Source organism: Littorina saxatilis, linkage group LG4, assembly GCF_037325665.1.
Source record: "Littorina saxatilis isolate snail1 linkage group LG4, US_GU_Lsax_2.0, whole genome shotgun sequence".
Classification (NCBI taxonomy): Eukaryota; Metazoa; Mollusca; class Gastropoda; order Littorinimorpha; family Littorinidae; genus Littorina; species Littorina saxatilis.
The window spans coordinates 34,348,008-34,371,506 of NC_090248.1; the positions used below are offsets into that span (position 1 = coordinate 34,348,008).

The 23,499-nt window shown below is 38.2% G+C and overlaps 1 protein-coding gene across 6 annotated transcripts in view; it reads left to right on the forward strand.

The window, feature by feature from the left end:
- LOC138964554 (endosome/lysosome-associated apoptosis and autophagy regulator family member 2-like) overlaps positions 1–16,254 on the forward strand; it is a 44,850-nt gene extending 28,596 nt beyond the window's left edge. For 2 of the 6 annotated variants that reach the window (XM_070336539.1, XM_070336541.1), the window contains 9 exons: positions 1,685–1,785; positions 3,187–3,266; positions 3,798–3,837; positions 4,275–4,517; positions 5,189–5,258; positions 5,839–5,921; positions 6,225–6,405; positions 6,942–6,962; positions 9,993–16,254. In XM_070336539.1, the coding sequence (XP_070192640.1) occupies positions 1,685–1,785; positions 3,187–3,266; positions 3,798–3,837; positions 4,275–4,517; positions 5,189–5,258; positions 5,839–5,921; positions 6,225–6,405; positions 6,942–6,962; positions 9,993–10,049 (876 nt within the window). In that variant the 3' untranslated portion in view covers positions 10,050–16,254. Of the gene's footprint in view, positions 1–130; positions 179–1,684; positions 1,786–3,186; positions 3,267–3,797; positions 3,838–4,274; positions 4,518–5,188; positions 5,259–5,838; positions 5,922–6,224; positions 6,406–6,941; positions 6,963–7,490; positions 7,517–9,992 lie in introns of all 6 variants that reach the window. The other 4 variants (XM_070336540.1, XM_070336537.1, XM_070336542.1 and 1 more) reach the window with 4 other exon arrangements.
- The last annotated feature ends 7,245 nt before the right edge of the window (positions 16,255–23,499 follow it).

Here is a 23,499-nt window from a genome sequence, read left to right on the forward strand (position 1 = left end):
TGTAGGTGTAAGGTGTGGTCACTCTATATTTTAATTATAATCATTTAAAAGTTGTGTAACACTTCTGAACTATGGCATACAAGATAGGCTATGGTTTTCTTTTTGGTTATCATCAGTTTTACATTTGCAGATAAAGAACCACACGTCTGAAGAGGGTGAACTAATCAGTCGTAATAATGTATGTGTTACATATGCAAGACGAATTTTCTTTTGCAATATCTTACCTTTTTGTGTGGAAAAAAGGCTTTCAAGATGCATCTCATGGGAAAGGTTTTACTTCTGGAACTCATGTTTATCTACCTCTTTTGAGTTAAATCTTTCATTTTGTCATTACCGGAATGGTGCATAAAGACCAGGCATTTGTGTAAAATCTATACCTCTGTATTCAGTTCAGATGTTATGATGCTACAGATTTTCAGCTTTAATAGAAGGAACTTGCTTTGGAATGCATTTAGTTTTGTTGCTAGAAGTCCTTCAATATATCAATTTAGAACATTACGAAGTGCAGCTTTATAAATTCTGCTTTACAAGCCTATTCAGTCTATTAGCTTTGGGACAGGATTGGTGATGGTAATACAATTCTGATTTGTGTGTGTGTGTGTGTGTGTGTTCGAGGTAGAATCAATTACTTAAACCTGGTGGTGGTTCATACGCATTTTACCATCTGCTGTTTGTTTTGGGTGCAAGGAATTTCATTTAGTTGGTATTTTCTGTTCAGTTATCTACTTCACAGGCAAAGCCAGACTCCAGTGAAATTCAGAATCGGGTTAGGCAAGATCATGAGTTTGAGGTTTTCAAACCTAGGGTTCATGTGAGGGTCCCCTGTTATGACAAGTCAAAGTAAACAGAAATACAATTTTGTGAGCCTAAATACCAAAGAAGCAACAAAAACTGGCAAAGGTATGGGTTTTTTCGTGGACATACTGAATTTTTAGTTTTGCCTGTGACCATATTCTTTGCAGTACTGAAATAGCAGCTAGTGAGCTATGGTAACCCGATTCTTTCACATATTAACCTTAACTTAACATATCTAACGTCTCCTTGGGACAAGGTGTCTGTGAAGGCAGTAAAACAATATTGTTCAAGGTCTGCAGTGCAGTTTAGAATAATATAATTTGTGTGATCATTTCTAGTATTGCCTAACACTAACAGTGATATGTATATGCTCCAATAGGTAGCTCTTCTTCAGTCTTGAAGTCTTGCACGGCATAACAATAATGCTGCAACAGCTCTGAACTATACAGGCATTGCTGCAATTTTTGATTGCAGGCCTGAGTTCTCTGTTTTCCCCTGGGCATTGGTATTGTAGCAAAATACATGGCTTTTGTACTCAGCTGTATGCTACATTTAAGATGTTGCCTGAAAGTGAATGTTAAAGTTGTTTTAAAGTTTGTGGTAAAAGCAGATATTTGACTGTATTTTTAGCCCCACCCCCAGTAAAAAAACAAACCACTACCAACAACAAACAATCAAACAAACGAAAAACAGCTAAACTGGAAAAGGCCTTCTGTGATAGGGACTTTATTGTTAACACTAGCCACGTAGTCTGGCATGTACAGGCCACTGTTAGTAGTGATATAGTGTCATTTTGCGAAAAAGCCTCCAAACGCTTCATTTTCCCCACAGTTTTTACATCTATCATGTATGATTTAATGAACACTCTTGTTTGCGTTTCAATCATCAGATGCTGAACATGCCGACCAAGGTGTTTGGCATGGTGTGTCGCTCCACGCTGATCCCACAGTCTGACAAGGCAAAGCCCCTCGTCTCCACACAACCTGCCAGGTCGGTTCTCTTCAACACTATTCACACACACTTTTCTTGCCTTGGCACATTTAATTCGGGCATTGTTGGTGTAGATAGATGTGCAAAAGGTTGTGTTGGAAGCTTGGCTAAATGCAGTGTGATTAGTGAACCACTTTCAGTGTGACTTTTGCATGGAATTTGGTAGCTCACAGTCAGTCACATTGTATGATTTGATTGTGTTAGAAGGTGAAGTCATAGAAGAATGGTGTTTGCGAACCACAGTGTGCCATTAAACAGTACTCTTCTTTGACATTTTTGGGTATAAGCCATAGAAATTTGCTGTGTGTGCAGTTGTTTCTGATTTATTTAACTCTTACCAGTTCGGGGGTTTTAGGGCATATTTTACAGTGCTGTTGGTGCCTACTTGCCGAGTGGCTATCTGGGGTCATATTCTAAATGAAATATAGAAAGTTATATATCAAATGAAAGGAAAATGAATAAGCTTTTCATATTTGCAAAGAGAATTGTGCTATCTTTAAAGGTAAAAAATGTTATGGGGGTGACAACATGATTTTTGTTGAAATTTGTACGCCCATTTTTTGGAACACGTGACAAACACAAAGAAGACATTTTTTTTGTGTTCAGTTTATTTTAGATATGCTGCTAACTAGTCTGTTTGGGCATTCATTTTACATAACATAGCAAAGTTTTATTGAGTTTTGCTGATAAACAAAAAAGTTATTGTCACCTGAATACCCCCATCCAAATTTCAAAGTTGGACGTTTCATGACATACGCATGCCTAAGGCACACAAAAAAATAGTCTGTTTACGGTATCCCGACCGACCCTATTTTTTCGCGCGACCATAGACTTTTTTTTGGCATTTAAGGGGAAAAAAATAAAAAAATAAAAAAAATTTGGCAAAATAATTTAAAAATATAATTTTTTGAAAAAATAAAAAATTAAAAAAATAAAATAAAAAAAAGGTCTTTGTTTTTTGGCAAAATAACTTATAAATATGTTTTTTTAGGGAAAAGAAAAAAAAAGAAAAAAAAAGGCCCGACCGACCGACCCTATTTTATTGGCCTATGTTACCGTTAACACAGACCTTTTTTTTTGTGTGTGCTTAATAATGCATTCCTATAACTAACTTATAACAAAAACCCAGCTTGTTTCTGTCATAAAGTGTGTCTAACATATGAGTTTATCCACTGTCCGACCCATCCAATGTAAAATAACACAAAATTTTTTTGGATAATTAGATAATTGGTCAGTGGAAAACTTGCTTACGATGGGTAAGGGAGCGAACTGGTAAGAGTTAAAGCTGGGGTTGGTTCAGTGTGGTTTCGTGACCCCTGCATGTAAAGAGAAAGTTTTGCTTTTCTGGGATGTACTATTTTCTTTTCTTTTCTGGTGTACATGATTTACTATGTGTTACAGCCTGGCCACTCACCTGACCAAGATCGTCAACAACGTATCGCTGGCTGACATGTACACTGCAGGGGGCTTTAATGCTGAGGGTGAGTCAGTGTCTCTGCCATGTTGTGCCAGTAATTAACTGCTTTGTCTTTTTCCCCCAAGAGGCTGCAAACATATCAGAAAACTAAGAACTGTTGCTAAATCGCTGTTGGAGTGCAAAGAAATGTTCAAGGTAATTTGTATTCTGACAATACCCAAGGGTGGCTGGGCCTTCTTCTTCTTCTTCCGTAGAGGACTGGGTTCTTGCGAACGTCTCAGAGTCCTGCGGTTGAGTCACTGTTACCGAGAGTGGCTAGCTCCGGCAAAAATTCCAAAATAAAGATGTGTTCCAGTTGAAGAACATTCATGTCTGAACCAAGGTGAAGGAAGAGTAACAATAATTCCATGATATTGGTGGCTTTGAAACATTTTCATTTGCTACTTTGATGTCTATTGAGTCAGAGCAGCAGAAAAGTTCGTTTCTGATTCATATAACATGTGGCATTGGCGAGTCGTATAAGCATTTGCTTTTCTTGTCTGCATAATTTTCATGTTTGCTTTATTAACTAACATTGACTTCAAATTGTTTGCAGGGTCAGAGCTGGATGTCCACTTTTACTACAAGTCAGATACGTAAGTAGAATTATGTAGAAGAAGACAGTTAGAAGATCAAGAAGGAATGATTTCAGTAAGGCACACATAATGGGGAAAATTGTCTTTATTCAGGTCCAGAGTCTGAAGTGTGAGAGGTTGTACCTTGAATTTTGCTCCTCATGTTGTGAACTTAAGTTTATTTCCTTTCCGTGTATTTGTTTTGCACATTTTTAGTAAATTTAGACTTGTTGCTGCTAGCTTTTGCACTGGAGGAAGTGACCCAAATTTCCCATCGATAGGACAATATAGTTTTGAAAATTGAAAAAAAAATGAAATGAAATACCTTGGTATGGTATTTAGAAAACTGTAGGTGCATTAAGTTTGTACAATGTTGGGAGACATGTTTTATTGAGTTTTATTACAGCGCAGAATACATCACACAGCGTTACTCAGTCTTCCTCTCTCTTGTTCACCAGCCCCACCATGGCCTGTCCCGAGGGTCGAACAACCGTCATCAGTCTTCGCTGTGACCCGGACGAAAAGGCCAACAACTCTATCTACCTGCCACCCAAGTGCTCAGACGGAACATGCGATGGCTGCACCTTCCACTTCCTGTGGCGTACCCAGCACGCCTGCCCACGCTGCCAGCGGGAGGATTATGACGTCATCCGCGGAGAGTGTGTGGGGGGAGAGCAGCTGATTCACTACTACCCTCCCAAGTGAGTGACAGTTGATAAGAGCGAAACAGTACTGTTAAAGTGAGAAATGGGAGGTTGCTGGGATTTATTCGCTTTGGCAAATTTGCCAGAATGGCCGAAAAAATTTTGCCATTTCCAAGATTCAGGCAGTCCTTGACATCGCCCTTCCCACCGCTATGCAAAAGTTGTGCAAATCTGCGATTTGAAATAAGTTGCAGAGTTTCGCCACCAGTCACCGGGAGAAACATAACAATGAGATATTCGTTATTTCCACTAATAGTGGTGCTCTTATTGGCCCTATTGCTGCTTACAACTAAAGCTTTGGTGTGTTGACATGCTATGACTTTTTTTCTGAAGGATATCTGTGTTAAATTGGCAGTGGCATGGTGGTATGGTCAGTTAGAGTGCGCTGTGGGTTCTTGTAATGAAACCTGCTCAGGATGGGGACTTTGCCTGATTATTCGAGGTTGAAAGTGGCTTGTTTATTTCAAAGCTTGTTATTCTCTTAGGTGCCAGGTTTCCAAATAACTCTCACTTACTCTAGTATGCATTTAGAGCGCTTACTTCCCTTTGATTATTTGGGGTTTTTAATTTCACTTGGGGACTTTATCTTGATTATTTGATTGTTTTAAATTTCACTTTAAGACTAAACCTTGATTATGTGTTGTTTTAAATCCCTGTTGTTTGGGCAGGTTCTGTTTACCACTGGATGGCGAAGGCTTGAAACCCATGAAACAGAAGTGTCAGCTCCTGCCTTTTGTTGTGAGTATGCATGCAGCTCGGATATGGGGGAATTTAGGCTTCCGCAGAATCAACGAAGCATTACAAAAAGTTTCATGCCTGTGTTTAGATTGCCACATTTTGGGAATTCAGTTATGTTGTAAAAGAAAATCTTAGCAATGAAAAGTTGTGTGCTTATTCTAATGTTGAAATTTTTCCTTTCAGTGGAGTTCATAGAAAATATAGGTATTTAACAAGAGGGAAAGTTCATTGCATGTTTTTTTCAGAATTGGCTGTTTTGGTTGAAAGTTATTTGTAGAATCACTTTTGCCATTATGAGCAGTGAACATTTTAAAGGTCAATCAATTGAATACTTTTTGTTGTAGACTCACCTGAGTAATCCCTGGGTCTTAGTGGCGGACAATGTCCATCTGTATGGGGGTCTTGAAAGGCCCGGTTCCATTGCAATGGGACATGTGATCAAGGCTAGTCGTATAAGCATTTGCTTTTCTTGTTGTTGCGGCATCTTGCTTCATGTTCATGTATGAATCATCTGTGTGTCAAATTCATTCAAATATCATGATGTCACGTGTGTGTACATGAATGCACCTTTGTTTCACAGGTAATGGTGTCTATCCCGGTGGCTCTGGGAGTTGGTCTTATCCTCATTCTGATGCTCATCTACTGCTGGTCTAGAAACAAAAAGTGAGTCACAGAGTTCCCGTTTGATTTTACTAGATTTCTTTTCACAGTTTTGCTTCTTTGTTAGTGTGCCAAATAGGCTTTTGAAGTGCTACTTGCACAAGTTGCAGCAGGGTTTTCAAAAGGGGGGGTTCTAAGATAGGACTTAACCATGTCAGACTTTTCTGTCTGTCTGCTTCTTGTTTGTGTTTCCCTTGTGTAATACTGCACCATTGCCGCTGTTCTCTTTTGTCTTTCTTCTTTCCATGTAGGTGCTTCTTTCTCAACTTTTCTTCGCTTATCTTTCATGTTTGACTTATTTCTCAGACTGGAGTACAAGTACTGTAAGCTGGTGGAGTCTGCTGGAGGACGTGACGGAGAACTGCCTGGAGTGGAATCATGTGGTATGGAGGAGGGGGAGGAGGATGAGTCTGTTCACTTCTCCGACAGCAAGGGGCCCAAACTTCTGCAAAAAATACGCCTTAAAATCAGCGGCGTTAAAAACAAGGTGAGAGGCATGAACAGGTTCAGTTCGTTCATGTTTGTTTGAGTTTGGTTGCTATCAAAAAGGAAGAGAAATTTCAGGAGATTTGTTTCTAAAATTCATGAGCAAAAGCATCTAAAGAATCCTAAAGGCCTTATTTTTGAGAATTTAAGTTACGACGTGTCATTCAAGAGTCTAAAAACATATGGAAAAGTCTGCAGCTTTCAACTTGCCAGTCAACATTTGCAGAAAATTACCTGATATTAACACATAAAACATATTCGAAGACCTGAATTGTGCGTAATTGCATGGCTAGGGGACTAATTAGATGTATTCTTAGGTGCCATAAACTTGAGGGAGGTCTCAGGCAGTTGTATTGTACTACATGAAGTCAGTATAAAAAAACACACAAACACACAAACACATCGACCGAAACCTATACACACCCCTATACCGGGGGTGTAAAAAAAAAGTCCTTTTGTTTTACAACAATCTGTTTCACGACATTTACATACAATACTGCAGTGGTAAATGTATGCCTTTTGTTTCCGACTAATCAGTTCACCATGGAAGAGCTTTCAGTAAGTGATTCTTCGTCTTGTTGGTGGATTGCTACTGTCACAGGGCCTCTTTGTGCATTCCACTGTTGAGGTTTATTTCTGCCTGATCCCTTTCCTGCCTTCTTTTTTTCTGGGCTTTGGGGGGAATGTTGAAAATTCTTTAATTTTCATTTGCAATTTAAAAAGGTCACTTAAGTTGAAACTTTGCAATTAAAATCAATTACTCTGGTGTGACTTGATAAATTGTAAAACTATGGGTATCGTGTTTTTTTTGACAGAGCAAAGGTTAAGCCTTATGATCCTTCCTTGCAGAATTGTCTTGTTATGTTTTGTGACTGGTTGGGGACGGTTGAGGAGAGAGATTGAGAGCAATCTTTAGGCCCAATTTTGTAAAGATAGCAGTAACATTATTAACCTAAACTTGACGTCAAAGAGTAATCTTATTTGAACTACAGAATCATGGTGTCTTTACCAAATGTTAAAGGGAAAGGTTTGTCGCTACTGCTGATTTCGTTTATTTATCACCCCATCCCTTTTCCTTTACTCTAGATTTTGGATGATTCTGGATTTTGAAGGTAAACTCTCCTTCAGGGGCTGAGGTGTCTGAAAATGCATGCTGCGCTTTCAATGAAACCCATATGTATATGTGGGACAATTCAGAATTACTGATACAGCTGTCCTGTTCAGTGTCATATGTTTCAAATTGGTCGAGGAACTATAGTCTGTACAAGCAGCTCTGCACATGAAATTATGCATGAAGTTTTCTGTTTCTGTTGGTTTGCCTTTTGTCTTGTTCGTTGTGAACGAGATTGGAGTTAAAAGTTCGTTGGATGTTAAGTTACGGTTTGAGTTTGTTTGATGGTTTTTAGTCGTCTTTTTTCTTTATCATTTGCAGGTTTATTATTCCAGGATAGGGGGTGGGGGGAAGGGAGATGGGGACAAATACAGTATCACACATCGTCACTGAACTCATGTACACACATGCAAGTGTAAATTGCTTTCAAATTGACTGCAGAAACATTGCGAAGACGTCACCAGGAATGATTTACTTTACCCGCATGAGCTGCATTCATTTTTAAACCTTCCAAGTACTTCTCCAGCACGTATTCTGTGCATTCTTTTTATTTTCTTAATTTATTTAATTCTGGATTACTACCACTGTTACCTTGGACATGTGTTTAACTGTTGCACTGGTGCTGTGAAATGTGGGATGCTTGTGGTGAATGAAGGGAAAGCAGGTTTTGGGTTACAGGTGCTTCCATTCTGCTGATTATTACAGACTGATTTTATTCTTGCACATTCTCTAAAATTGAGTCTTGGTACTGGCTGCATTTTGGTATCGGTTGATCTAATATCAGATTTTTATTTTTTATTATTATTATTATTTTTTGTTGTTGGTCCAATTACCCACACATAAAATTAATGTGCTGGCCAAAGCAAGATATACATGTAGTTGTATGAATCATTTGGTAGCCACCCACAACAGACAATGTTTGAAAAAAGCCTCTGTCAGGTTTGTATGGGTTGTGAAAGAGTGAATACTCTTGAAAACATTGAGACACGCTTTCCCATTTGACATCAGACCTGTCACTAGTGACTAGCGATGGGTTTGTCTCCACATCTGGACAATGACCACTAGAGGAGACACACCCCTCGCTAGTTACTGGTCTATGATGTCACGTGGGAAACCCTGCGTTGATATTTCTAAGAGTTTTCACCCTTTCACAACGTACACACCTGGCAGAGGTTTTTATTTAATTTTTATTTTTTATTTTTTTAGGGAAAATTAGGTCTTCAAAACAGTATTTGTTACTGTATAACATTTTCTTCCAGAACTTGACGATTTTCTATATGTACACAAGAGCACTGAGATTTTGCAATAAAAGTTTGTTCTATCATCCTTCAAAAAAAGAGAAAAATAAAATTAAAATAAAATACGGATGGTTGTGGAAAAGAACTGGACATTCCTTTCAAGGGCAGGTATCAGATTACCATTATTTTATAACTGCTTGCCTGCTGTTAAACTAGTTTGTTTGTTTTTTTACATTTAGTCAAGTTTTGACTAAATGTTTTAACGTAGAGGGGGGAATCGAGACGAGGGTCGTGGTGTATGTGCGTGTGTGTGTGTGTGTGTGTGTGTCTGTCTGTGTGTGTGTGTAGAGCGATTCAGACTTAACTACTGGACCGATCTTTATGAAATTTGACAGGAGAGTTCCTGGGTATGATATCCCCATACGTTTTTTTCATTTTTTTGATAAATGTCTTTGATGACGTCATATCCGGCTTTTCGTGAAACTTGAGGCGGCACTGTCACGCCCTCATTTTTCAACCAAATTGGTTGAAATTTGTGTCAAGTAATGTTCGACGAAGCCCGGACTTCGGTATTGCATTTCAGCTTGGTGGCTTAACAATTAGTTAATGACTTTGGTCATTAAAAATCTGAAAATTGTAAAAAAAATATTTTTTTTATAAAACGTTCCAAATTTACATTCATCTTATTCTCTATCATTTGCTGATTCCAAAAACATATGAATATGTTATATTTGGATTAAACACAAGCTCTGAAAATTAAATATATAAAATTCAATATGAAAATTAAATTGTCGAAATCAATTTAAAAACACTTTCATCTTATTCCTTGTCGGTTCCTGATTCCAAAAACATATAGATATGATATGTTTGGATTAAAAACACGCTCAGAAAGTTAAAACGAAGAGAGGTATAGAAAAGCGTGCTATCCTTCTCAGCGCAACTACTAAACCGCTCTTCTTGTCAATTTCACTGCCTTTGCCGTGAGTGGTGGACTGACGATGCTACGAGTATACGGTCTTGCTGCGTTGCACTGCGTTCAGTTTCATTCTGTGAGTTCGACAGCTACTTGACTAAATGTTGTATTTTCGCCTTACGCGACTTGTACATGTAATCATCTTGGATACAACATAATCCTGACAATAGGTTATTACTGTCAGAGGCATCATGCCAAACTGTCTATTCAGAAATTAAGAGTTTTTGTACCATCTTGGCAGTCGACGGTATTGTTGTTTGTTTCAGGATGATGACAACCCCTTTGTTGCCGTTCGCATGCATGAGAAACTGCCTCTGACATAGATGATTTGTTCAGCCTTGGAAACTCTCCATCATCTTTTACCTCCATCGCTTGCTTTAGACTGCAGTCTTCATCATCACTGCCTCTGCCCATCCTCGTCCGTCACTGCAATGTGTTTCTTCTCACACAACCAGGCGCTGGTGTGAATATATACCCAGGCTTCATTACTCGTTCATTAACTCCTGGCCATGCAGTGCTTCACACAGATCTTCTTTCTAGCATCTGTAGTTTAAGGTTATTGTACATTGCAGGATCCAGAATAAACGCGGTGTATGATACATCAGTTTTTGAGTTTGAGCATGATTATTGATTTTTTTTTAAACTAATTTGCTGTTTTGTTTGTATACTTGTTTATTTCTTTCTGTATTTGTCGACTTATTATTATTTTAATTTATGATTTTTTTGTAATTCTTTGTTTTTCCAAGGATTTTTGTAAATTTTGGCAGTCTAAACTTTTTCTAATCCAGTTGTTGTATCAATGTAAAGAAAGTTTTTTGATTTTATCAGCAATTGTGAGTCTCAAGAATACGCAATAGGTTGTGAATCAAAGTAGAGACAATGTTAAAAAAATGTCTTGCTCTCTTTTATTTATTTATTTGTTTCTTCTTCTTCTTCGTTCATGGGCTGAAACTCCCACGTTCACTCGTGTTTTTGCATGAGTGGGTTTGTACGTGTATGACTGTTTTTACCCTGCCATTCTGGCAGCATACGCCGATTTTGGGGATTTATTTGTTTTCATTTTCTTTCATTTTCTTTCTTTCCTGCCTGCCATTTGTTCATTCTGTCATATTAAAAAAAAAAAAAAATTTTTTTTTTTAATTACTAAGCTGATTTTAGTTCAGTTCATTTAGTGTTTTGCAGATCTGCCATGTAATTGAAGACACATGAATCTCTTTTCTTTTGGTCATCATCTTCCTTGTCATTGTCTTGTGCATACTAAGCTTTAGCTTGCGTTTTTCCCCAAAAAGTTCATCACTGGTGGATTGCAAATAATAACATGTTGTGTAATATTGACAAAACTATTGTGTCACATCTTGTTCATTGTACTTTACAGATATGAAGCACACGGAAATCTCTTGATCCAGCTCAGATTGATGTGTTTATGGCATCTCTGGGGAACTGGTGCATGGTAAAATGATCATAAACATCTATGAGACTGTTATACGGTGAAATGGTCATGAACATCATTTGCGGAATCCTTGAGTATTATGTCAGTTTGGTTCAAGCTGTCTTGAGAGGTAAAGGGTTAGGTTAGTCTGTTCTTCAGAATCATCACCCATATAATATCTTACATGTGTAAAGAAATCTAGTAATGTTTGTACATTCCACGTTACTGCCTGCAAGCTGAAACTTCAATTTCAGTCATTTGTGTGCATTCCTTCTGTACACTTGCCTGAAAAGCGAATCCAGTAATGTTTGTACATTCCACATCACTGCTTGGAAGCTGAAACTAAAATATCAGTGTTTTGTGTGTATTTTTCCTGTACGCTTGCCTGAAAACCAAACTCAATGATCCATTGTCACTTAGCCATTATTTTCTATGAATTATGTTTGTATTCATAGAGAAGTAAAGCTAAAGTGCTGTCATGTTACTTCATTGGTTTTTTTAAAAACAGAAGCGTCCATGCATGTTGCCTTTGCCTTCTGATTGCACTGTTTTGCCATTGCCATTTCACTTGACCTTGTTATGACTCTTTCTTTGTGACAAACATAAGCACTTGCCTTTTTTTCCTTTTTTTTCCCGAATGAAACAATGTTGTGATCTATGTCTAATGCAGGTGTTCCATCCGCTCTCAGTGCATGTTACACTCGCCAATTGTACAGTACAGTCTGCATTTAAATGTTACTATACTCTTAGTATAACAATTTGCACAGAACTTTTTCTGTGAAGTCTTTGCTTTGGGTCATACAATGTACCTCCATGTGAAGATAATCAGTGATGTTCTGAGGCGTCGGTCATCGGTCATAGACCGATTTAGGTTGTAAAATGACCGATTGCAAACACCTCTGTCCCGTCAAATGTCCGATCCGATCGCGAAGTCAGCGGTCATTGTCCGATAGTATTACGTCTAGAGCGGTCACTGCAAGAAGAATCTGTACAAACTGAAGTATCAAACCCCGTTAAAACGAGTTCGAATCGGGGCCTACTTAAACTTCAATTTTCACTCTCGGTCGAACAATAACACAAGGGATGCAACTCTCGACCGAACAATATTACAAGAGCCACAACTCTTGCTACTTTTGACAGCGACACTTTACTTCCGCCGCCACATTTCTGCAAAGATGCCGCCGAAGAAAAAGGTTTGCGTGGGAAAAGGGCAGACACTTTTGAGTGGCTTTGTTAAAAAAAAGGACGACACGGACAGTCAAGTTGCAGGGCCTTCGGCCCCGTCGGAGATGGAAGCTAAAGAAGGATAGAAAGCAGTTCAAGCTCACTGAAACTGATCACGTGTGACATTCTGAAGTGTGTGAAAGATCACTTGTCACTTGTGACATTAATTCTGAAGCATAGTGTGTGTGTGTGTGTGTGTGTCAGTGTGTGTGAAAGATCACTTATGACATTCTGAAGCATGTGTCTGTGTGTGTGAAAGTAACCCTACTGAACACTGTTGCATTTAAAATATTAAAATAAATTTGGAACTGTTCAGTTTTTATTTGCCTTTATTCATATATTCTCAGTCATCTAAAAAGGTTAGGTGCCATGATTGGTTCGCTTGATCTGAATGTCCTATTGTTTTTTTGTAGTCAGGACATGATGTCCTATTAGTTTTTTTGATTCAGGACATTTTGTCCTGTTGCCCTCCAGTCCTAGGAACATCACTGGATAATAGTTCCTAGCACAGGTGTGGTTGTGATTTTGGGTTCAATTTTGAGAATGTTGGACATTTAAGAAGAGGTTTTCCTGCAAAAATAGATTTCCTCATCAGACATCATGAATGGCAGAAAAATATACCCATGTTTAAAATAGCGCTCCTCTCTTTTCTGATCAGTTTAAAATGAGTACAAAATTGTAATTGCTTTGATTGTAACTCAGACATGTCGGCACAGTGCATCTATTTGTACGTCTTTTGCTGGGTTTTTCTTCCATGGCATGTGTTGTTCCTTGTTTCTAACATTTACATGACAGCCCATGTTTGAGTCATGGCTGGTAAGTTATTCCAGTGTGGACAATTGTTCACTGAAACATTCCATATTCCTTCTTTACTTGCATTTCTAATGACGTCTGTTCTTGCCAGTTGTGAGTTACTATGTAAGAATGGGCGTTAAGGAAGCATTTGAAGTTGCTCATCAGTATAATTGGCACTTATGATTCCTTGGCATAAGTTGAGCAAGAACTGCAACATGAGGTTACAATTCAGTCCGTTTTTGAAAAATACTTTTTATATGGTGAGCTAATTTTCTTAAGGCCAAAAAAAAAAATGCTTTGGTTACGGTTTCATGGCCAAAAAAAATAGGGTAGGTAGGTCGATTAAACTTTTTTTGTTTTTTTGTTTTTGTTTTGGTTGGTCCCTCTTGAAATGATAAAAATAGTTTTCGAGAGTCATGCCAAAGTCCAGTTCGAAAGAGTCTTCGGGCTCGGCACTTATTTTCGTCGACCCAACACATTTTATCCCGAACAGTTTGCCGTCCAAAGTTGGATGAAAATCATGAAAAATGTCCACCAAGGTTGCACTCTTCGAGTACCGACTTATCAGTCGTGTTTGTTCGATATGAACGCACTTTCCGAATACGATTGCAAATGCAGACGACATCTTTTTACGTTCGCGCAACGAACGAACGCACGAGACTGACTTCCCTTGGATATGGGAGTTGTAAAAAGCGGAGTGGTGTCCCTTGTCGGGCTTGCTCGCCGGCGATCGATGTTTTCTCTGTGCCGTGGTGTTTGTCGTTTTCGGTGGTTTTTTTTGTGTGTGTGTGGGTTTTTTGTGTGTGTATGTATGTGTTTGGTTCATTTTATTTTTAGCTTTAGGACCAAAAAAAAAAGTTTAGGGTCGGCCCAAAAAGTTAGGGTCGGTCGGGAAACCGTAACCAAAGCATTTATTTTTTTTGGCCTAATCCATATTCTTTCAACTGAGTCAGTTGAGTCTGTTCTTTTTTAGCTGTGGTCTTGCACTCCTTTTTTGTGAACCCAGTAACTTTTTTTTTTTTTTTTACTGAATATTGTGAATATGCATAATCTCCTGTGACCGTGGATTTCCAAATCCCATATTATACCAAATTATTTTGAAATCCCTGCTTTATTTAAACCCTGAAGATGAACGCTTTGGTATGGTTTTTTTAAACAAGCTTTCCACTGTGTGCAGGCATTCCTGTGAAATATCTTGATCTGTGTTTTTACCATTTTATGTATATTTGTAAAACATTTGTGAAATACTGCTTTTGTTTGTGGTGTAGGTATTTCCTTTTTGTATGATTTGTTTCCTACAATATTTTCTAACAGGCTATTTTCTTTATAGTCAAAATTTTCCTTTTGTTTTGAAAAGGATTTTTGAAGGAATAGTTTTGTTGTTGTGACAGCATTAGACGTATCTCAAGTGCAATCCTCTTGACTTGACAAGAGTTCTTTTGATCTTATTTTGACAAAAGTTGATGTTTTGTGATGTCAGCTGAGTTGATTGTGTGAACCACTCTGTGGTGTTGACTCTGAATAGCATAAGACATAAGACTTTATTTCAACCATGTGCAGTACACTAGGGACATGTTTTGGCCAGAGTACAATCAATCAATCCATACACGCCCTTCCAAACATCGCTTGCAATCTCAGTCACACACACGCTCACGCACGCCCACATACATTCCCCACACAAAACCCACAACAGCACACACGCGCAAGCATGCTCCTCCTTAACAAAAACGTGTTTAACCATCAATTGTACATATGCGTAAGATAAACAGTATAGAAGTATCAGTAAGAATTATATATGTATCAGACATCAGTTATGACGACAATAACTAAAATCACAAATCCTTAATAATTTTAAAACCAAAACATTTATTACAATACTACACTGGGTAGGTGAACTTTAAGAAATAAGGTATTTAAAGGCTTGACGGCTGTGTCTCACAAGATACCAGGACATAAACCTTGAGTAAAAGCTCAATTTTAACTAAGAACGGCAGTTAGAGGACTTAAGGAGCCAGGACACGCACTGCACTTGGATAAAAACTGTCTCTGAAACGCGTGGTGCGTGTCCTGATCAAGCGAAAACGCCTGCCCGAGGGTAGGGGCCGGAACAACTTGTAAGCAGGGTGCGAGTTGTCTGCCAGAATCTTTTTGACCTTCTGAGCGCTTCGGGATGTGTATATGGAGGCAATAGCTTCTCGTTTCCTTGCATTTTCCTAATGCACCCTTTTCGAGAGTCAGATGAGAATAAGTCTTGCCAAGCGTGTGAGCATCACCAAAATGCCTGCTGGCACAGTTTGTGTACAATGTTACGTGTACCAAATACTCGAAGGTCACAACAATGAAACATTTTGCTGGCCTAACGGTATGCCGATTCCTTTATCAAACATCACTTCTGCCTGTCACTGATTGATGTTAGCTTTTCAAACTTAGGACAGACATGAAAGAAGGATAATGCGTTGATCGGTACACTGTGCACCGCCCCAAGCGGCAAACATTGTGAACTACTAATGCGCACTCGCACCAAAATCTGGGAATGACTTTATTTGACTGCTTCATTCCCTTTAACGTCCCCAGCCTATGCCCTTCGGTAACGTTTTGGATCTCTAGGATATTTGTGGTCATTTGTTGTCACTTTTTAGTTGCCATTTACTTTTACTATTTTGTAGAATTTACATCTACAAGTCGGTAATGCTGCATTTATTTATTATAAGTGGCACATTTAATGCACCATTTAACTAGGATTTCTCATTACGCAATCATGACTTGTGATTTCAGTGTGTGTCAGTCTGTCAGTAATTTAAGTGGATTTACCTATGTCCTGATAATAGAGATATTCTTTTAATTTGCAGCTTTTTCTATTATTGACAATTTGTGTGTGATTAATTGTAATAATATCTGCTGCAAAGAAGCTTGCATCGCACCAACATTTTTGGGAAATGAAAATGTATTTGTATGATAACACATGTAATCTGGTTCTTATTCCGGATAATTTTGTTTTTTTCAAAGCAATTAGTTTTCAGTCGCGCACAAAGAGTGTATAAAGTTAGGGAAGTGGAAAATAAAGAGAGTTGCTAATGAAACCATGCCTCATATATTTGTAATACTTTTGTGGGTATTTTGTCAATGAGTTAAACTGAAGCTGAAGAGTGAGAGCATAGTACTTTGTTGAATTTTGTTTTGTAAATTAATCAGTGTTCAAAGAGTTAATTGGCTTGAGCAACGCATGCACACATTTCCAACTCGCAAATCTATCCTGGTAGTTTTATCAAGTACTTCGATGCACATGTATTAGTAGTTTATTGTTGTAGTAAGCACATTCTATTCTAAATCAAGCCGGATAATGCTAATGCAGAATTGAATTTTAAATTTGTGGCTGCCAAGTTAATCTCTTTTGGTTGTTTTTATCATTTTCTCAAATTTTCCTCATTTGTTTAATATATTTTGTATATAATGAACGCATCAAAAGGTTGTAATCTAAATCTGTTGTGGTCCAATGTGTCATGATTATTGTGGTGTAAATATATGTTAAATCTGTTGTGGTCCAATGTGTCATGATTATTGTGGTGTAAATATATGTTTCCAAAGGCTGTTCATCAGCTTGTTTCAGGACTATGTCTTGGAAGGTTGGAGAAACAATTGTAAATGAATACACGTATGATGATGGAACATCATTCTTTTCACAGTTAAAAAAGGTGTACTTGTGTGTGTGTGTTTCTAAGTTGCAAGAACATGTGTGACTTGTCTGTATACAATGACAGGCTATGCTTACCTGCTGGAGTAGGTTGAAAATGATTTGACTGTAAAAGTTGCTTGTTTGTGAAACACAGATCTGCTGCCTGTGAACATGAGTCTGTAATTTCAGTACAGTCATGGTTGGTTTTAAGTAGGTATCTGTTAATTGTGGGTGAATGTGCATTTTTACCTGAAATCCACAAGCAGATCAACTGCTAACAATCCAAAATTCAGAATAAAAACACTAGAATTGTAGGTAATTGCAAAGTTTAATTGACAAAACTAAGGCGACATACTAGTAAACGTAACGTTTCGTTTTGTCAATAATTTAACATTCTGATAATTCTTGTTTTTTGATTCCATTTTTACATGTTAGATTGAAGAAGGATACCTGGAAAAGATTTAAGGATGAGAGTGAATTGCACAGAGGGATGTAATTCAGTACATACTGCACACAGCGAGTGTGATTGGCAGAAGATCTGAAGAACGTTCATAAATATTTTCCATTGTGAAATGTGCTGTACAATTTTTGCCCATTTCCTTGCTTTTATTCTCTCGTTGTGATTTCTTTGCAAAGTCTGTCTTACTAATTTGGTTTATACCTGTGGAAAATTAAAGACAAAATTCTCCCGAAAGTGTTTGGGTTTAACCAGCAGTAAACAAATCTTTTCTTGATTTGAGAGTATGCATGGCTAACACCTTTCCGGTTCTCGCCGGAAATACGGTTTTTGAAAACTTTTAAAACCGGAAAATCTGGTTTCTCAAAGTTAAACTTTGTTCTTTGTCCCTACAAGATAATAAAAAATAAAAAAAAAAGCCACAGCTTCTGGGGAGCGCCGCTGTGGACCCTGGCTTTTCAGGTTTTTCACTTTTTTTGGGTGTTAGCCCTGCGACAAGTGCGAGTATGTGTGACTGTGTGTATGTGTTTCCACCAATTTTGTGGATGCCTTCTGAAATAGTGGTGATCGAGGCGCAAATTGAAGTTGGTGTGTGTGTGACTGTGTGTCTTTGTCATTGATGGCTCACATCCAGCTTATAACTAAAGTTGAGGCGGCACATACTGCGCTGACAGCCTCATTTTTTAATCTTCTTCTGCGTTCGATGTTATGGCCGTTAAATCCTCAGTTCGGTGGCTGCCAAGAAGTCCGCAGTCTTCTGTAGATCGGCAGTGGGTCCCCAGAGCTTGGTGCCCAGGCTGGTGTCTTCCGGCCAGTAGTGCTGTGAAACTTTCTCTCATGCTCTCTCTCTCTCCTTGTCACATGCACAGCCAGACATGCATGCACTCGCATACAGCGAAACAGCCGTGTGATTTCACAAAAACTGTCTTAATCAGCACCATACATACATCAACACATGCACATTTCCAATTATAAAATAATAAAATGTAAACTTGCATGCATACTGAAAGCATATGAGACAGTCTATCATGGCAATATTACCTGATTTCACCTTACTTCCTCACCATACTACAGATAGTTTTCTGTACAATACAAGAAACTATTGTCTGCCTGATATAAATATGGTCAAATGATTCATTTGCAGCAATGCAATATTAACAACTGTTAATATTAAATTTTCAATTTTGACAAAGTGAATCTTCAGGTCTCTATCGACTTAACACTATGATGAATGACAGAAAATTGTCAACCCTATGGTAAAGGTTATGAGGAAAACGTTTTGAGCTTTGTGGAATCTAGTGGCAGACCTGTTTACCCTTACTATTTTGGAGTATTTTATTACTATTTTTTTAGGATGTTGGGGAAAAAATACTCCATTTGAGTCCAGACTACGATTTTAGAATGTGCTTCAAATTAGGTTTGTGTTACTAATGTTGGCGTTTGTAACCAATGGATTACTATTTTGGTCATCAGATTACTATTTTTTTACTTGACCATTACTCTTGTCAAGCTTTGGGGGTAAACAGATCTGTAGTGGGTTTTAATCTATTGCATACAAAACGTTTTTTAGATCTTTTTATAATTTTGGTAAAAATCCCAATTCCGGATTTGTACAATTTTCGCAAAGCTCGGCTAAAATCGAAATCTTATTCCAAACTTATTTCTCACCGGATCATACATTACCAAGCTGAATTCTTGGGTCTCTAAACACGTGAGATATAACCCTGTCAGTTGACCTCTGAGGCGAAAGCTATGTTTCCATAAAGGGACATGTATGTTCGCAGCGAGAAGGCTGCACAGCAGGCAAATTTTAGTTGGTGTGTTTCCATTAAAAATAGTGCAGCAGCCTGGTCTCGTCCTTTCTGGCTTGACTCGTACGAATGAATCTTAATCAAAACTCATGCAGGCATGCTTCATTTAAGGTCAACTCTTTTCGTGAAAAAATCATGGCAGAAGAGAATAGATATATATATATATATGAAGAGAAAGAAAACGCCTTTTATGTCCACTAACTGCTCAAAAGCGACACACACTTGGTGCCAGCTTTCATAACCTCAGAAGGAATTCTTACTAGAACAAGAAGAGCAAACGCTCGATCGAGTCACTTTCGCAGTTCTGAATATTATATGAGGCATCAGATGGACAGGAAGAAATTGCTATTCACAACACAATGAGTCACGTTCACATAAAATTTGAGCCCGGTCACTTTTATAGTTTCCGAGAAAAGCCCAACGTTAAGTTGTGTGTTGCCGAACAGAAAAGGCTAGTTATCTCCCTTGTTTTTCTGATAACGTTCGTAAAAGGCTACAGATGTAAATACTTTGATGTAAAGAATAATCCTACAAAGTTTCAATCACATCCGATGAACTTTGTCAAAGATATAAAATGTCTAATTTTTCCTTTGACGCTGACCTGTGACCTTGAAAAAGGTCAAAGGTCAACGAAACCATCGTTAAAGTGTAGAGGTCATTGGAGGTCACGACTAAACAAAATATGAGCCGGATCGCTTTGATAGTTTCCGAGAAAAGTCCAACGTTAAGGTGGTGTCTACGGACGGCCGGCCGGACGGCCGGCCGGCCGGACAGACTAACACTGACCGATTACATAGAGTCACTTTTTCTCAAGTGACTCAAAAAGAGCGATTTAGGAAAACGTGCACGATTCACAAAATAACAGTAAACAAAGATTCCAATTTTAACCTGGTTTTATTGGGACTGTGAAGATTAAGGCAGGACAGTAGAACCCTGCCCACTTTTGGTGAAAATGCTGCTTGGCAGCAGTTTTTTTTTGCTCGAACATCGCTACCCTGTAGCCCCCAGGCCACGCATTTGAAAACAAGTATGCCTTCTTTGTTTCTACTGTTGCGATGTCATCAGGTCGCTATATGAAAACACAGCTTTACAAATAGACTACATCAATAACACTTGGGTTACACCTTGAAAACATGTACACACTGATAAATTTCTGTTCACAGCAAAGACTTGCGTAGTTGGTTCTGCTCAAGTTTATACACAATCAATCAATCAATCAATCAATGAGGCTTATATCGCGCATATTCCGTGGGTACAGTTCTAGGCGCTCTGCAGTGATGCCGTGTGAGATGAAATTTTATACGGCCAGTAGATTGCAGCCATGTCGGCGCATATTTACCTTTCACGGCCTTATTCCAAGTCACACGGGTATGGTTTATTATTAACTGTGCCTAAGCAATTTTGCCAGGAAAGACCCTTTTGTCAATCGTGGGATCTTTAACGTGCACACCCAATGTAGTATACACGGGGGGTGGTTCGGACACCGAAGAGAGTCTGCACACAAAGTTGACTCTGTGAAATAAATTTCCGCCGAACCTGGGATCGAACTCACGCTGACAGCGGCCAACTGAATACAAATCCAGCGCGCTACCAACTGAGCTATTATCCCCGCCCAAGGGGTTATGGGAACACAAACCACTTAATACAAAATGAAAATGAACCACTTCATACATCTAGATCGGCATCAAACTGATTCAGAGGATTGTTATCATCTCAGAAGACTAGTTCAACCATTCTTAGCTGTCTCACTCATTCATGCCAGGTGAGAGTTCAGGGGTAAAATAAACAAGTCGCGTAAGGCGAAATAACAACATTTAGTCAAGCTGTCGAACTCACAGAATGAAACTGAACGCACTGCTTTTTTCACCAAGACCACATACTCGTAGTTTCGTCAGTCTACCGCTCGTGGCAAAGGCAGTGATATCGACAAGCCATGCAGAATAGTGCGGTAGTGGTCGCGCTGAGCAGGATAATACGCTTTTCTGTATGTCTATTCTTTTTAGCTTACTGAGTTTGTTTTTAATCCAAACATATCATATCTATATGTTTTTGGAATCAGGGACCGACAAGGAATAAGATGAAAGTGTTTTTAAATTGATTTCGAAAATTTAATTTTGATCATAATTTTTATATTTTTAATTTTCAGAGCTTGTTTTTAATCCAAATATAACATATTTATATGTTTTTGGAATCAGAAAATGATGAAGAATAAGATGAACGTAAATTTGGATCGTTTTATAATTTTATTTTTTTTTACAATTTTCAGATTTTTAATGACAAAAGTCATTAATTAATTTTTAAGCCACCAAGCTGAAATGCAATACCGAAGTCCGGCCTTCGTCGAAGATTGCTTGGCCAAAATTTCAATCCATTTGATTGAAAAATGAGGGTGTGACAGTGCCGCCTCAACTTTTACAAAAAGCCGGATATGACGTCATCAAAGACATTTATCGAAAAAATGAAAAAAACGTCCGGGGATATCATTCCCAGGACCTCTCATTTCAAATTTCATAAAGATCGGTCCAGTAGTTTAGTCTGAATCGCTCTACACGCACAGACACACAGACCACGACCCTCGTCTCGATTCCCCCTCTATGTTAAAACATTTAGTCAAAACTTGACTATGTAAAATGAATGCCAAAACAGACTAGGTAGCAGCATATCTAAAATAAACTGAACACAAAAAAAATGTCTTCTTTGTGTTTGTCACGTGTTCCAAAAAATGGGCGTACAAATTTCAACAAAAATCATGTTGTCACCCCCATAACCTTTTTTATCTTTAAAGATAGCACACTTATCTTTGCAAATATGAAAATCTTATTCATTTTCCTTTCATTTGATATATAACTTTCTATATTTCATTTAGAATATGACCCCAGATAGCCACTCGGCAAGTAGGCATCAACAGCACCGTAAAATATGCCCTAAAACCCCCGAACTGGTAAGAGTTAAGTCATACAAACACTGCAATCTAGAGTCGTATTATGCCAGTTAACTTATTTACACAAAACGCACCAAAAATGTATCCCACCAAAAGGATGCATATCGAATCCTCAACTCAAGCAACAATGATTTCCAGAGGTGAAAGTATAGAAATATGAGATATCCAACAATACAGAATTTCTTGTATTTCTGCCAGGAAAAGTAGTGCAACAGCTGAAACACTCTAACAGGGCCACATTCTAATAGCTAGGGCCAACTGACAGCAAGTTGCTATAGTACAATTTCTTTCTTTCTTTCTTTATTTGGTGTTTTAACGTCGTTTTCAACCGGTCTTCAAGGTTGTATCGCGGCGGGGAAAGGGGGGGGATGGGATAGAGCCACTTGTTAATTGTTTCTTGTTCACAAAAGCACTAATCAAAAAATTGCTCCAGGGGCTTGCAACGTAGTACAATATATGACCTTACTGGGAGAATGCAAGTTTCCAGTACAAAGGACTTAACATTTCTTACTAAAATCTTTACAAACATTGACTATATTCTATACAAGAAACACTTAACAAGGGTAAAAGGAGAAACAGAATCCGTTAGTCGCCTCTTACGACATCGGTAAATTCTCCCCCCTAACCCGCGGGGGGCGGGGGTTATAGTACAATGAAACCCCCTTTTATGACCCCAAACTGATATGTTTTGTTTTACGCCGTCACAGTAAAGCCATCAGGGGCATGCTCCCTGTGTTACCCCGACTCTAAGATAAAGGACCCCCAATTTAAGACCCTGCTTTCTCAGATGTTTTGCTCATCTCAAACTGATGGTACTGACTCGTTCACTTCCCAAAAATAATGCAAAGGAGATCTGAGAAAAGCAAGAAACAGAAGAATTTCAACAAACAAATACATGTAATGCAATGGCAGTGCTACATTGACATAAACACAAGAACTCAGTACATAAAATGAAACACACTTCCAGATACTTTAGAACATGATTGTGTCAATGAGAGCTAAAAATAATTAAACCAAGAAATGAAATGTAACAACTGCACACAATTCAACACAGGAACTGCATGTACACACTTCCAGAGTCAGAACCTATAAAAATTATTAAAAAAAACACCTATACACAGGCAGAACAGTACATACAAAATTATAGATTTACATGCAATTACTTCCACTTGTACCACATGATTTCAGCTGCTAACTTTGTTTCCAGAAATCAAGTAGAACGGTTAAAAAAAATTCTCCAGGCAACCTGTGACAGAGTAAAGGTAAAAATAGTACCTTATATGGATACTATTCACTCAAATTTATTGACATAAGTTTTCGTGACATCTGAGGTCAGTTTCAGATTCACAAATGCCAGCATGCATCAAAATGGCCATGAAAAAATACAGGCATTTTTGCCTTTGTCCTAAAAAATAACAACAGCATGATCAGACAGGGTATACA